This window comes from Microcaecilia unicolor, chromosome 12 (genome assembly GCF_901765095.1).
Source record: "Microcaecilia unicolor chromosome 12, aMicUni1.1, whole genome shotgun sequence".
NCBI classification, from domain to species: Eukaryota; Metazoa; Chordata; class Amphibia; order Gymnophiona; family Siphonopidae; genus Microcaecilia; species Microcaecilia unicolor.
The window spans coordinates 26,156,250-26,173,170 of NC_044042.1; the positions used below are offsets into that span (position 1 = coordinate 26,156,250).

Consider the following 16,921-nt stretch of genomic DNA (forward strand, 5'->3'; position numbering starts at 1 on the left):
AAAACCTAACGCCAGCTCAGAGAAGGCATTAGGGTGTTTGAAGAGAGGATTTCTCACGATTCTTTCTTTAAAATCTACTGGTTTTGATTTCTTTTGGAAATGGAAGAAAACCCGCACAAGCCTGTAAGCACCGATTCTGAGAAATAAATGTGTGCGAGTCCAAGTAAACCCGAACATGAAAGCACACATTGGCGCCTGTTTCCTGCACTTAAATATAAGCCTTCCAGCTAAATTTTCTTTTCCATGTTTTATTTTGTTTGATTTCTATTGATAACCTTTAAGAGTGGACTAACACGGCTACCACACCTCTTAGCTCTAAATTTTAAAAATTGAAAAGTTTATATTTAAATGAGCAGAAAACAGGTGCTAATGTGAGCTTTGCTTTCAGGTTTTCTGATGCATGCACACAAAAGCAGAGCTTACCACAAAACGCTAATGCACATGCACCAAGCTCATTCCCTCTTGCGTTCACTTTTAAAGCTCGCATTTAATTTGTATATTATTTCCATTGAGCATTGGCAAGCTAGTTTTCTGCGTTGTTGGCTTTACTGTGGAATGTCTGAGCATTGGCCCATAGAAAAGGGAGAGGGATGTAGATTTCATGTATAGGTGCTAGCCTGGTGGTTCATAAATGCTGTACACCATACAGCACAGGAGGGTTCCATTCCTGGGCAGGGGATTCTGCAAAGGCAAATGTGTCTGGCTACCAAATTGCTTCCTTTGCTCCATTTATTTAGATTTTTGCTCACACCTTTTCAGTAGTAGCTCAAGGTGAGTTACATTCAGGTACTTTGGATATTTCTCTGTCCCAGGAGGGCCCACAATCTAAGTTTGTACCTGAGTCAATGGAGGGTTAAGTGACTTGCCCAAGATCACAAGGAGCAGCAGTAGGATTTGAACTGGCTACCTCTGGATTGCAAGACTGGCGCTCTAACCACTAGGCCACTCCTCCACTAGCAACATTCCATCTAGAATCTCAAATAGTAGCAACATTCCATATATTTATTTAGATTTTGCTCACACCTTTTTCATGTCACATCTGTGGTCGTGACCCCTCTCAGACTTACCTTATTTCTGGGGGGGGGGGGGGGGGAGGGTCAGCTTCTGAGCTGGCTTCTGTCTGTCCTTTCTGAGTTAGTTCTGTCTCTGTGTGCTGGCTGCTTCCAGCATGGCTCTATTTACTCCACTATACTGCACCTGTGTGTGTCGAGCCTCTCTGTGCTTCAGTATGTTTTCTGCCTGCTTCTTGGTTTGTGCTCCCCTCGCCCTCTGGTGACCAGAACCAGTGGCTGCTATAGACTGTCTTGCTGTCCCAGGCTTCAGCCCAGTCCGGTCCGGATCTTCTAGGCTGCCAGACTTGTCTTTCTTGTTTGTGCCTGAACAGCACCCGTAGTTGTCTTGAGATTGCTGCTTTGAGACCTGACATTTCAGTAGTAGTAGCTCAATGTGAGTTACATTCAGGTACACTGGATATTTCTCTGTCCCAGGAGGGCTCACAATCTAAGTTTGTACCTGAGACAACGGAGGGTTAAGTGACTTGCCTAAGATCACAAGGAGCAGCAGTGGGGTTTGAACTGGCCACCTCTGGATTTCAAGACCGGTACTCTAACCACTAGGCCACTCCTCCACTCCATAACAACTAAAGTGGAAAGTAGATACTACTGCTGGCATCTTTATATAAACATACTTTTTAGGACACTGCTGTGCAGAAGCAGCACTTACAGCACCCAAAGGGGAGTCGCAGTCATTGTGTAATGGCGCCACCTAATGGCCAGATCTAGAGTGCATGATTGTACAGTTCTGAAGCCAGAGCTGATGCATAGGCCCGGCCCTGGACTGTCACTGCAGTGACTGGTACTAAGGGAGTTAGGAGAGGAGAAATCCTTCAGATAATTGAAATAAAGGCATATATCCATATGCATGCGGATCTCATATCTTAATTGATTAATGGGCCGTAACAAGCACCAATTAGGCACTTAATTGGTGTTAACAAGCGCTTCATTGGAGTCATGCATGGTTCTCCTCTGTACACTATAACATGGCATCTAACACATCGAGTCCCATCAGCATTTCAGGATATCTGCAGTGAATATGCATGACATAGACTTACATGCACTGCCTCAATTGCATGGAAATCTAACTCATGAATATTCATTTTGGATACTCTAAAAACCTGATGGGATAGGTGAGCCCCCAGGACTGGGTTGGGAATGGGAGAAGGTGCAAATTGACATTTTATGACTGCAGCATACTGATCAGACACAACAACGTGGTGATCAGTGAGACTATTTTGTCATCTGATAATAAACTTCAATTCAAATCAATTTTGGGGTACCGCTAATATCCCCTTTCCAGGATTCAGTGATAATAAACAGTTGCATTCTACCAGATTCAGGGCTTAGAAATGTATTAAGACCCGAAGTTAACACAAATAAAAACAATAATAGCTTATGTGATATTAAATAGCATAGCTTAGAACAGTGCTTCTCAATCCAGTCTTTGGGGCACACCCAACCAGTCAGGTTTTCAGGATACCCACAATGAATATGTATGAGATAGATTTACATATCAAGGAATCTATGGCATGCATATTCATTGTACACATCATGAAAACCTGGCTGGCTGGGTGTTCCAGCTTGTTCCAGTCCGTCCGTTCCCACTTGCTCTAGTCCATCTGCTCCAGCTTGTTGCAATCCGTCTGTTCCAGCTTGTTCCAGTCCATCTGTTCCTGTCGCTTCTTTCTCCATAACATCAGCAAAATTCGCCATTTCCTCTCGGAGCACACCACCCAAACTCTCGTCCACTCTCTCTTTACCTCTCGCCTTGACTATTGCAACCTACTCCCCACTGGCCTCCCACTTAGCCATCTATCCCCCCTTCAATCCATTCAGAACTCTGCTGCACGTCTTATCTTCCGCCTGGACCGATATGCTCATATCACCCCTCTCCTCAAGTCACTTCACTGGCTTCCGATCAGGTACTGCATACAGTTCAAGCTTCTCCTACTAACCTACAAATGCACTCAATCTGCAGCCCCTCAATACCTCTCTACCCTTATCTCCCCGTACGCTCCTACCCGAAACCTCCGCTCACAGGACAAATCCCTCCTCTCTGCCCCCTTCTCCACCATCGCCAACTCCAGGCTCTGCCCTTTCTGCCTTGCCTCTCCCTATGCTTGGAACAAACTTCCTGAGCCCATACGCCAAGCCCCCTCCCTGCCCATCTTCAAATCCTTGCTCAAAGCCCATCTCTTCAATGTCACCTTCGGCACCTAACCATTTCACCTCTATCCAGGAAATCTAGACTGCCCCAATTTGACTGTCTGCACATGTTGTCCATTAGATTGTAAGCTGACTGCACATGTTGTCCATTAGATTGTAAGCTCCTTTGAGCAGGGACCGTCCTTCTTTGTTTACAGCGCTGCGTAACCCTAGTAGCGCTTTAGAAATGTTAAGTAGTATTAGTAGTAGTGACCAAGAACCGAATTGAGATGCACTGGATGAGGCCCTGCATATCCAGTCAGGTCATATCACCTTCCCTTACACTGGATTTTAGGCTTGCTCAACTCTAAATTGTATACTACCTTATCTATAATACACAAGAACCTCAGTTACTCTTTTCAAATACAGAATGCTCTCAGCATTGCCAGCCTTTGGATTTCGATGAACTTACATTGATGTCAGCTCAAAGTAATGAAAGAGGCCCAAACCCTTGCTTCAAGCTTTGGTTGTCACGCTGCCTCATTGAAGCATGCTTACAAGCAGTTTGGCAGGCTTATGTCATAAAATGTTGTGGGAGAAAAGAAAAGGAAATGAAAAATACATACCTGTCATTCGTTGTACAGAAATGGGATTCTAGTTATAAGGAAATACGAAAGAAGGTTTTGCATGAGTTAGGAAGGGGTTTCATGTATGTTAACATCAGGCAAAAATAACCAGGGGTGTATGTACATTGAACTCTGCTATGCTCACACTCCTTAAACAGCAGCGTTGCACATGCATGCGACACGCAAGTGACCTTCTTGTACCCCTCTGAAGCTTAGTGGGACAATATTGAAACTGTAGCAGTCAGTGATGTTTTAAACGCTGGCCACCACAGGACGTTCTAGACCTGGATATTCAGGGGTCCTTTTACTAAGGTGTGCTAAAAAATGGGCTGCGCTAGAGTAGGTGCGTGTTTTGGGCACATGCAGATCTGTTTTTCAGCACTCCTGTAAAAAAAAAGCCTTTTTTAAATTTTTGCCAAAAATGGACGTGTGGCAAAATAAAAATTGGCACGCATCCATTTTGGGTGTGGGAAAGTCTGAGGCCCAAAATGGACATGCGCTGATTTTTATTTTGCCGCACATTGGGGGCAATTCCAAGTTTCAAGTAGGGTTGCCAACTCGATCCAGATCTGCCCGACAGGGTTGATTCAGACCTGGGCTTAGTCCATTGCATGCAGGTACTTGTGCTTCTGATTTCGCAATTGGATTCCCTAAAAAAAGCAAGGCTACAAGCCCCTCATACATTGGGTAAGCCCAGGACAGGATCAACCCTGTCGGGCGAATCTGGATCTAGCTTTAAGTTTATTGATAGTTGATATTCCGCTTAAGGGAGGCTTCATCAAAGTGGTTAACGATACAAAAAAAGCTGACAGCAAATGGAGAGGACCTACCATGAGGACAGGAAAGAAAGAAGCAAAGACGAAACACAGGCCAAGGCTGAGAGCCCAAACAGTAGTAAAGAGCAAGGTGAGCGAGGAGAGACAGCATTACGTGGCCTCATTCCTGCCAGTGGTCAACAAAGTATGGCAAAAGTCAAAAGCTATAGCAAATAGATGGCAAGTTTATTGATATGTGGATGCCTTCATTTAGGCACACTGAGGACATGTGATGAAAAGCCTTTTCTTTAATGGTATCTGAGCACCTGGATTCCATTATAAAATATTATCATAACCCAATATCAGCACACCTGCCTCACAGTTGCAGCAGCCATAGACCTGACAAATCTTTTAGTGTGCAATGAAAAGTGGGTGTGGCCATGGGAGGAGCATACTGGGTCAGACCAATGGTCCATCTAGCCCAGTATCCTACTTCCAGCAGTAGCCAATCCAGGTCAAGTACTAGCAGAAACCCCAAGAGTAGCAACATTCCATGTAGAACCCCAAAGAGTAGCAACATTCCATGTAAAACCCCAAAGAGTAGCAACATTCCATGCTACCAATTCCAGGGCAAGCAGTGACTTCTCCATGTCCATCTCAATAGCAGACTATGGACTTTTCCAGGAACTTGTCCAAACCTTTTTTAAACCCAGATAAGATAACCACTCCTCTGTGAACAAATTCCAGAATTTAACTATTCTTTGCATGAAAAAATATTTCCTCCTATTTACTTTAAAAGTATTTCTACATAATTTTTTGAAAGAGTGAAAAATCAATTCACTTCTACCTGGCCTACACTACTCCGGATTTTATGGACCTCAATCATATACCCCCTCTGTCATCTCTTTCCCAAGCTGAAGAACCCTAACCTCTTTAGCCTTTCCTTATACAGGAGGAGTTCCATCCCCTTTATCATTTTGGTCGCTCTTCTTTGAACCTTTTCTAATTCTGCAAACTGTTTTCTGGGATACGGCGCTCAGTCATAGACTTGCCCTTCACATGCACAAGTGGTTGTAGGTTACGATATTTTTCATCACAACCACCACGAATGCAGTACTGCATGCGCTTTGAAGACTACAGCGGACTCCTCTTCAGATGTGACACAAGTCTCCTCTAACCCTTAAGTGTCTTACCTCATCCAGGGGGTCTTTTACTAAAGATTAGCTTGAGTTGCAGGACTGGACCTGACATTTTTTTAAGTTCGCTTTTGTTTTTATTTCCTGTTTTAAAAGTATTGCTTGTTGTTTATTTGAAATGAAAAAGGAACCCCCCCCCCCCCAAAAAAAATAAATAAATAAATAAATAAATAAAAATGGAAATGAAATGAAAAGAAAAAATAAAATATATACACTGAAATGAAAACCAACCACATTTTTACACAGCACTAGTTAGGATGTCCTATCAGGTGATGTATCAAACCTAGCCAGAAAGGTTCATGGATGATGCAGCTAGAAACACATAAGATAGGTATGGTTCAAGCAAATTTGATTTAATGTTTTATTACAGATGAATCTCTAGAATATTCAATGAACTCAACATACTGTTTTCCCCCTCCCCACCAAAGTAAAACACTTTAAAAATGTGATTTATTTTAAAAATATACCACTTTAGGTCAGGACAGATGATGTTGCAGATGCAGTGATTTAATTTCATTCAATTTGGCACTTATCCACTTATATCCCAAAGAGTTCTAGGCACAATACAACACCCACAATGACAATAATTCAAGCAAAGTACATTGCAATATTAAAACCACAAAAACACTAATAACACAAAGTAAACAAATATTAAATACATGATCATAAAAATTAAAAATGAAACCAATGTACAATATAAAAATAGAATACAACCAAAAAAAATAACAATCGATCAAGAAAAGGTAGTTTTCATAGCTCCTTGGGAGTCAGGTATCTCAGCTGATACAGAATGGTTTCATGTAATGGCCAGACTAGGTAAAGGCAGACATGATTTCAGAAAAAGCCCAAGTCTGGGGACCCTGGTCAACGACAGCCACTGTGATGGTTATCCTAGCCAAGAGGCAGAAAGTTTTAAAATGGGCAGGGTGGGGGAGAATTAAAAAAAATCTGAGTAGTTGAGAATGAAGGCTCATGGAGGCATAGCACACCAGAAGCCAATTTCAATAGAGTCTCTTGTCCCTGGAAGACCTATGCCGATTCCTAAGGTTGAGAACGAGAAAGCAGTCTCTCATCCCTGTGCAGAGGTGGAACTGGAGAGAAGATGACGTTTTTGTCTTTTCTAGTGACAAGGGGCTGCTGACGGTACAGAGCAGTTATGATCTGAGTAGTGTTGCTATGAGGACAAGAAGGATAAAGTCACCCAACCTATGCCTGATTGAAGAACCCAGTAAATTCCAGAAAAGGAAAGGGGGATTTGAACCAGCGGGGACAGCCCTTGTGCTGAAGGGGGGCCAGGAGGGAAGAGGGACCAGAAGAGCTGTCAGGCCGCAATTGCAAAGTTAGCCAGGCAGAGGCCAATATTTAGACCAGAGCCCGGTTATCTCGGCAAATATCAGTTTGGACAGCCTTCTTCTGCTGTCCTAACTTTATCCACTTACTTAACCAGTTAGCAGACTAAATATTGCCACTAACTAAGTGCTGGTTCTCCCAAGCTCCACCCCCGGACCATCCCTGTACTAACTGGAGAGTGCCTGGGTGGCCACTACCTTAAGGGGCCCTTTCACTATACAGCGGTAAGGCTAATGCCCAGGTCGTGCACACCATATAAATATAAATCCACTTAAGCTTGCCAGGTGCCCTTGGCCTGGATTGGCCGCTGTCGTGGACAGGATGCTGGGCTCGATGGACCCTTGGTCTTTTCCCAGTGTGGCATTACTTATGTACTTATGTCCTCTACTTGGCTCACTTTTATTACATAGAGCAGTGATTTAACCTATTGTGATGTCATAGTGGCTCATTCCACCAATAAGAGCCAACCTCATTAGTGATGTCACAATGGCTTGATTGTATAGAATGTTTGTACGTTTGGGAAGCTTGCCAGGTGCCCTTGGCCTGGATTGGCCGCTGTCGTGGACAGGATGCTGGGCTCGATGGACCCTTGGTCTTTTCTCAGTGTGGCATTACTTATGTACTTATGCATCCTTTTCCTTTATCAGCACCCAATTATGGAATGCCTTGCCAAAAGCTGTCAAAACTACTCAAAACCATCTCAACTTTAGGAAATCACTCAAGACCTGCCTATTCCGGAAGGCCTACCACCAGGATCCAAACTAAAACCTAAAGTCCTTCAAAACAGCATATATATGGCCCATTTTGGACTCTCTTACCTTTACCCTTTTCCCCTTATACCCTGTTCCTTCTATCCACTCTGACTACCACAATTTATTGCATTTGTATAACCACTGGACCGGCAATAGCCTTTTCGGTATATTGTATGCCACATTGAGCCCACAAACGTGGGAAAATGCGGGGTATAAATGTGATAAATAAATAAATAATATCGGCATTACCGCAGGGGCAACACAGGCACCCTGCGGTGGTTTCAAAGTTGGTGCACACTGTTTTCTATTTTCTATCATGGGGGGACGTTTCCAGTGGTAATCAGCAACATGGCCACACTGGCGCATGCACCCTGATTACAACACGAGTAGAACATGAGCCATTACCGTCAAGTCAATGGGTGGTGGTAAGGGCTCAGACAGTAAATAGCCTTTTACTGCCCCATTACAGCTGTGGTCAAAAATGGCCCAGCACGTGCCAAAAACAAGCGCCCAAACTACCGCGGTTTAGTAAAAGGGCACCTAAGGGCTTCTCCTGCCTGGTTAAACCATTTTGAATGTCGGGTCCTTTGTTTTTCCAACATCAACCCTGGACTGGAGTGTCTCCTTTAACTTAGTGCGCCTGCTTCTGAAGCGGACACCTGGGGCCCTTTTACTAAGCCACGTAAGCGTGTACACGCGCCCAACGTGCACCAAAATGGAGTTACTGCACGGCTACCGCGTGGCTCTTGCGGTAATTTCATTTTTGGCACACGTCCGATAGGCGCAGCCAAAAAAAAAAAATCATTTTTATTTTCTGCCACGCGTATCGGACGTGCGCCAAGTTGCATTTGGCACGCGTAGGTCATTACCGCCCAGTTACCGCATGTGACTTTACTGCTAGGTCAATGGCTGGAGGTAAGGTCTCAGACCCAAAATGGACACACGGCAATTTTCATTTTGCCGCACGTCCATTTTCAGCAAAACATTTTTAAAAGGCGTTTTTTTTTACAGATGCACTGAAAAATGATTCTGTGCACGCCCAAAACCCACGCCTACATTACCGCAGGCCATTTTTCAGCGCACCTTAGTAAAAGGACCCCCTGGATCCCAGTGAGGCCCCTAGGTACCACACACATCATAAGGGGGGGGCTGTTATGCACCTGAACCTAAAACCCAAAATGAGCTAAGGAAACTGGTAGGCCACGAAAATTATAAAAAGGCACTTTGGTGAAGGCTATGGGTAGTTCAACACAGAGGAAGATTTGGGAATGAGGGAACAGAAGTGTTTTGCCTATTTAAAAGATATTTTCCTTTATTTCTTCAAAATTTCAGTGCTTTCAGGGCTGCTTATAGAAATTCCAGTAAGGTTTAAGCAGACAACACCCATGAACGCTGTGGTGGCTTGTAGTCTGCATTTATTTATTTTCACGTGAAACAGACTAAAATATCTCGAGTTTTCATGCACACATCCTGCAGTTTCCCCAGAGGCTTGTACCCTGTGATTGTCTCCTTAAAAACAGCTAAATGCTTCTTTCCTCCTGCATTTGCAATAACAAAAATAAACCCCTTCAATTTTACAGGAAAAATAGGTTCCAATGAACAAAACATTTGATCCGAAGATACTATATATATCATAATCTTTCTGTTACTAGCTTAAATATAAAACAGTCATATTACAAATGTGGGGTGATAATTGCAGTTCAGATCAAGTAATACCTGATGACACAATTATCTGATTGGTTCCCCACCCCCACTCCATATCAGTAACACCAAGTTCTAGCTGGCTCTGCTGCTTCTCCCAGGTAGAGTCTCTCCAGGGATGGACTGCCTATGGGACACTCAGAAATGCCCTGGTGAGGCCTGGTGCTGCCAAGAGGTCAGTACAGGGGAGCACCAGCGGCACAAAAAGATTGAAGCAAAAAATAAGCAGAGGGGCCTCTAAGACACCACATTCCTGCCCCTTCCTTTGGCACAGATGGAAACATTTTTCACTTCCATGATGCAGGCTGGGCCAGAGAGGTTCTCAGGCCACTACAGAGGAGGCTGGGACTGAAAAAAATCCCCTCATGCCAGTATCTTTCTAAAATTTACCCTGGGTCACCCCAATTGACTCCACATTCGCTTCCACATGGCCCGCAAAGGCTTGTAAATCTGTTTCTTTAGCAAACTCCGAACTACAAGTCCACAAGTGTGGGGGGTGGGGGGTGGGATCACGTCCAGATCAGTATGACCGGTGTAAACAGAACCTCTGGTAATCTTGCTCCCAGACTGGGAAAGCAGCTTGTGAACCCCAATCTCCCTTTCCAATCAAGTCAGGTTTTCAGGGCAACAAGAATGAGTTTCATGAGGTATGCTGAAAAGTAGACCCGCTGGGTGAGGCTTCAGACATGGCTAGTGTTTCACCCCTCCCCTCCCCCCCCCCCCCCCCCCCCCCCCCACACACACACACACATTGCTCCTTCCCCCATTGATTCTTCCTGCTGGTTTTATTTCATAAACAACCAACACCAAGGGTTATAATATGTTACAGGCTAATAGAAAGCAGGGGTCCTCATCCCAGTCCCCGGGACAAGCCCAGCCTGTCAGGTTTTCAAGATACCCACAACGAATATGCATGAGACAGATTTGCATACAAATGAAAGCAGTGCATACATTATCATTATGGACAGCCTGAAAACCAGACTTACCTGGTGGGTCCCGAGGATGGGGCTGAAAGCACCTGCTAGAAAGTGAGTTAATAAGCAGATTACATCGACAATATAAAATCTTCCTCATCACCCACAAAATCAGCATAGGAAGTCTGCAAATGTCTCTTCCACACATACTCTTTTTCATTTCCACAAGCAGGTCAAAGACCAGTAAAGTGCCCAGTGCTGCTCTTAATGTGATGCAAGATTAAATTTGGGAAAAAAAAAATTTGTTTTCTGTATTACTATGCAAAATATATTTCAGGTCAAACTAAAGTTTGCTTCAGGGACACTGAGCTGTGCTACAGTCCTTTGTTTTATTCTTGCAGAACTCCAGCAGGACGGAAGCTCTTGCAGTTCTCAAGCAGGTCCTCTCCCAGCCTGCCACACTTACTCACAGCTGTCGTTTATCATAGCAGCAATGGCCTTAGCATACATTTTGTATACGCTGCTAATTAATTTGTTTTCTGCTTTATTTCAAAAGTGTTTTTAAATACCCAACTTTATCTCATCCTCCACAGTGCCAGAATTAGAAATTAGAAACTGACAGAAGGTGGTGAGGAGGAGAAGATACAGAGGGTCTGGATAGGCAGAGAAGGAACAGAGAAAAGAAAAACAAGGAAAGAGAAAGAAGAGGTGAGAAGGAAAGAGATGGGGTAGAAGAGAAAGAAGGGATCGCAGAGAGTGTGGTGATAGTGTATAAAGACCACTGCTGTGTTGCCAGTTCCTTATTCAGTATCATAAAGTGAATAAGAGGTCTCCTGGAAGCACCTTTCCAAAATACAAAGTGGCTTGAAATCCCCTTCCATTCATTTCCAGCCCCATCCAGTAAGAACCAAACACATTTCTCAGAAGTTCAGGACAGAATTTCCAGGCTAGACACCAACTTACAGGGATCATAACCTGCTCTCTTTCTCCTGCCCGATTACTATCCTATACACAACCTCAAAAGCGGCCAGTGCATAGAGAAGCACTCTCAGTTTCCAGAAACAAATCTACAGAAGGCTCCAACAGGTCACTGGTACAAACTTGATCTTCACGCTGGTGGTTTAGGAGGACAACAAACCTCTCGACAAAATTTCTGATTTATTCACTGCAGCTTGGCTATTATGGGGCCATAATCTTGACCGCGTTCCTCTTGGAGACGGCCATTAGGTAAACAGAGCGCGCACGACTCTGGTTTAGTTGAAGGAACAGCAACAGTTATGTGTAACCCTGTGAGGGCATCATGGAAAGTCACTCTGGTCTACTGGCAAAAGGTTAGGGAAAGAGCAACAGATTTTTAAATATTTAAGACCAATTTCCAGGCATAGGTGTGTCTAAATGCTGTTAATAGTATATTCCAAAAAGTCCATTACAGAATACAGAGTTATTTACAAAACAAATTGCATTCATATATGAAAAAATATCTGATGGTCAGGAGTACATCTCTAAGACCAATGGAATTTCATTGGCAGGAAAAACAGATAGAACTGGACCAGTACCACAGAACCAATATATAAAAGGGAGAGTAGGAATTACTGGTCTAAACACGCTGTGTGTGTCCCTAGTAGCAGATCATCTCTGAGACCACAGAAGAATCGTCTTGGTGGGTCGAGGCTCTGTTCTGTCCATGTACTGTTAGGCGTCCTGTAGACTAATCCCGGAAGGCAGAAAGCATGTAACCATACAGGTAGTGGGAATGTACTGCAAAGCAAAAGCAGACATTAATTTGGCTTCCTTACCAACACTTTTCAGAGCTCTGCTGCTGGATTGCAGGAATCTACTGCCGCACCCCAGGAATGATGACAGGCCCATTGGGAACTGAGCAACGGTTGGGTAGCTGATCTATGGCAGTAGAGCAATGTAGGTCCACAGCAGAAATACAAGAGTCACAAATGCCTCTCCTCGCTTTCTACTGCACAGCATATGCTTTGGCTCTCTACAGCTTAGCAACCGAATGGCAGATGTGGGTTTTATTCTATGATACAAGGAACAATGGATATCTGTGGTAGCTCAAAAATTCTGAAGAATGGCATCACCAGAAAGGTGAACAAGCAGACCAGCGGGAATCAGCAATACAAGTAACAGTGAAGCGGTGAAAGCGCAGAGGACCACAGATGGAACAAGACACACAAAGTCCAATTTCAGAGGAAGCAAACTTTTATTGAAAACGCGACATGGCTGGCATACCGAGGGCGGGGCGGTGGAGGTGGTCCGCCCCGGGTGCATGCTGCAGGAGGGGTGCAGGAAGCAGTTGCTTGGCTGTCGGCTCCGCCGGTTCTCTGCTCCCTCTGCTGTTACTTCCTGTTCCGGGGCAGAGGGAGCAGGGAACCGGCAGAGCCGACAGCCGCACGGCTGCTCCCAGCACCCCAGCAGGTAAGAAGAATGCACCCAGGGGAGGGAGAAGGCTTGGAGGTGATGCACCAGGGGGACGTTGCACCCAACAGGTGGTGTTGTGCTACAACCAGGGGGGGGGGGGAGGTGTCGTGCTGCACCCATGGGGGATGGACGATGCTGCACCCGGAGGAGGGGGGTGCACAGCAGCGAACCGCCCCAGATGGCAGTCAACCAAGAAATGCCACTGAAGTCAATTCCAGAAGACATAAGAAGCTGGTTTCCTCTAAGGCAGAGGAAAGAATGTGGAAGCATTATCACTGAGACTTTACAATAGACCCAAGAGTGTTTGTACAGCTGTCACGTTTACGACCTCTAACGCAGGCAACAGCTGAAACATGGGCCGTGTTGGGTCTTCAATGAAAATGTGCTTCCTCCAAATCTGGACTTTGTGTTTTGTTCCATCTGTGGCTCTCTACAATTTCACCGAATCATCAGAAAGTTGCCTGGGAAGGTGGTGGGGGAGGGGCAGTGTTACTGCAAGTCGTCATATTCTTTGTCCTGATTAAATTATTCATTGTTCTCCTATGAAAAAAATGTTTGCGGCACTGTCGAAAACTAAGAGCACACTAGCTAGTGATACCTATTAGTTCTGCGCTAAATCTTAGCTACATGCCAGTAATATGTTAACTACATGCTGCCTGCATCTCCGTTCTACACTTCTACTCTTGGTACCATGAGGAGAACACACTGATAACATGGCAGCATGCAAGCAACTCACCATAAACACACTAGGGGCGTACTGACAGTGACCTGGACCCCTGGGCAATGAGGATCACTGGGCTCCCCCACCAGCCCTGCTGCCTCCCTCTCCCCCTGCCTTCAGCGCCACTGAGCTTTTCCTTTAGGCCGACTGCTGATGCCAGAACTTCCGTCTGCCACAACCTGACCTTGTGGAAGAAGGAAATTATGTCAGAAGGGAGGCGGGCCACGGAAGAGGGAAGTTCCAACATCAGCAGCAGAAGGCCGGTGTAGCTGCCTACGCCTTTGCCTGCACGGAGGAAAAGGGGAAGGTTTGGAGACGGGAGCGTGGGAGGAGGGAGAAAGATGAGGCGTCTCAGTCCCAGTCATGGAGGAGGAGAGGGATGTTGGGAATGTGGGAGGGAAGTATTGCCCTGGGCCCTCAGGTACAGCCCGGTTGCCCATATGGTCAGTCTGCCCCTGGAACACTGAGAAAAAAGTGAACCCAAAGAGGCTGAGTGAGGTCTGTTTTCACCCCACTGCATACAGACAGATCTAGTTAGGATTCAGGAGAAATCCAGGACCAGATCAGGTGAGATGGCAGACAGTCCCTTCTTCCTACCAAACACCAGCATGCGGTAATGTGTAAGTGGATCTAAAAAAAAAAATGATCTTGCTACCCACCTGCATCTTTCCACTGTAAAGAGATATTTGGTGTTTTTGTTCATGTCTGATTTCAGGAAAAAAAAAGTTTCTAGAAACCAGTTTATGTTGGAACTAAAGACTAACCCCCCCCCCCCCCCCCCCCCCCCCAATATTCAGCGCTATTTAACCGGACAGGAATGGTTCTTGGCCAATTAAATAGCACTTAACTAGTTACTATGAATATTCAACAGGAGATAGCTGGTTATCTCTCGCTGAATATTCCCAGTCAGTGCTTAGTGGCTAAGCAGTTATATTGCTCAATATAACCGGCTATCTGCTAATATTCAGCGTATCGTTGGCTAAGTTTGGCAGCCAAACTGGGCCACCAAAATAACAGGTCTATCTTTTGCAGGTTTAAATTTAACTGGCCAGTGCTGAATATTAGCTTGGCCGGTTAAGTTTAAACTAGCCAAAAATAAACCAGATATTGAAAGCCGGTCACTGGAAACAGCCTGGCACTGAAAATCCGGTCTCACCGCCGACCATGGGAGTTAGCCAGGCTGCCTCCTGTGGTCTGAAATCAAACCCTAAGGGCCCAATCAGGGGCGTAGCTATGGGGGGCCATGGGGGCCTGGGCCCCCGCAAATTTCATCCGGGCCCCTGGTTTGGCTGGCGGGGGTCCCCAACCCCCGCCAGATAAAGCCTTCTTCAGCGTCGGTCTCCAGCGCAGCTGCGTTCGCTGCCCTGCTCTTCTTTCTTCTTGCTCCTCCTGTGCACACTGAGGCTCCTTTACGTGAAACTGGAGCGTCATCGTGCACAAGAGGAACAAGAAGAAAGAAGAGCAGGGCAGCGAACGCGGCTGCGCTGAAGAAGGCTTCGGCTGGCGGGGGTTGGGGACCCCCCCCCCAGCAAAGGTATTTGTTTTTGCGGAGGGAGCGACGAGGCAGTGAGGGGAAGCAGCAAGGAGGTAAGGTGGGGGGGCCGCGGGGCGGCACTCAAAATGTGCCCCCAACCTCGGGCTCTGGCCCCCTCCCACCATGAGGTCTGGCTACGCCCCGGAGCCCAGTATTCAGAAAATGCTGAGCTCCTAAATTTATGCTCTAAGCTGGCCTCCTATTTGTGTCCAATTTTCAGCCAGACTTAAGAGCATAACTTTTCAGCTGCAAATCCATCTTAATTCAAGAGCTTAAATGTTATGCTCATAAATTTAAGCCTGCCATTTGTTTGCCTAGATTTATAAGCCTAATTGATAAGGCTAGTACTGAAAATCAGTGCTAAGCTCCTACCTTCTTTTCCTCATCTTAAATCCACCCCAGTTGCCACCCACTTTTTATGCTCCTAAATTTAAGAGTTTAGTGAAATTTCAAGTACAAATTTATGCATGCATTCCTAATAAATTTTCAAAGAGGCCAGTTTATGAGCATAACTCTCAAAGCGAGGAGCATAAATCCTTTGAATACCAGGCCCTAAGGGATGAATATTTAAAGTAATTTAACTGGGCAGGAGACTGGCCAGCCCCAATGCTATTATTCAGCAGCACTCAGACAGACAGTGGTGCTGAATATTAACTGACCTCCATGGCAGTGGCGTAGGAAGGGGGGGGGGCGGGAGGGGCGGTTCGCCCCGGGTGCACGCGCTCGGGGGGTGCCGGCCCCGCTGGTTCCCTGCTCCCGCTGCCCCGGAACAGGTTACTTCCTGTTCCGGGGCAGAGAGAGCAGGGAACCAGCGGGGCCGACGCAGCTCCGAGTGATGTGCACTCGGGGTGGATCGGCCCTCCCGCAGGTAAGAATGCGGTCCGGGGGGGGGTTTCGCTCCGGAGGGGGGGGTGCACCGCAGGGGGGGGTCGCGCCGTGCTGCACCCGGGGGGGTGCGCAGCGGCGACCCGCCCCGAGTGTCATTAGCCCTCGCTACGGCACTGCTCCATGCCACTCTCTGGTTAGAACCGGGACAGTCCAGGGGCAGAGTTGAGGAGGACTCAGAAGCAGAGGTGTGCATGGGAATGGGGACAAAGGGAACCCACAGAAATCCTCAGCAATACATGGTGTTGGTAACAAAAACAGTTAGCAAGAACATGAGGATGGGAGGGGACGGGGACCAGATTATGCCCCCATGCACACCTCGATTTGAAAACCAACCCCTCAGCTACAATAAAAATTTTTAAAAATTATCAAAAAAGGACTCCATGTTAATAATAAGAAGATATTTCTCTTGCATATTTAACAAAGAAATACCAAAAGTTTTGAGTTAAAATTTAACAAGCTAATAGGACCAGGGGCGTAGCTACGTGGGGCCACGGGGGGCATGTGCCCCCGTAGATTTGGCCCTGCCCCCCCCACCAACCCTCCTGCTGCCGCCGCCGTCGGGTACCTTTGCTGGCGGAGGTCCCCACCAGCCAAGGTCCTCTTCTCCGGTGCAGCCACGTTGCTGATCTGCAAGGGCAGGCTTCTGTTTCTGTGAGTCTGACATAGGTGCAGGACGTCAGACTCACAGAAACAGAAGCCTGCCCTTGCAGATCAGCAACGCGGCAGAGCCGGAAAAAAGGACTTTGGCTGGCAGGGGTTGGGGACCCCCGCCAGCAAAGGTACCCGACAATGGCGGCGGCGGTGGGGGAGGGTTGGCGGCAGCGGGAAGAGGGGGTTGAAAGGGTTGGCGC

General features: G+C 46.3%; 1 protein-coding gene across 1 annotated transcript in view; it reads right to left on the reverse strand.

Annotated features, from left to right (window-relative positions):
* Positions 1-10,353: 10,353 nt before the first annotated feature.
* Positions 10,354-16,921, reverse strand: part of PPFIA4 (PTPRF interacting protein alpha 4) — a 131,475-nt gene continuing 124,907 nt past the window's right edge. Inside the window, exon 30 of the mRNA XM_030220853.1 lies at positions 10,354-12,252. Coding sequence (XP_030076713.1) covers positions 12,203-12,252 — 50 coding nt within the window. The 3' untranslated portion in view covers positions 10,354-12,202. The remainder of the gene's footprint in view (positions 12,253-16,921) is intronic.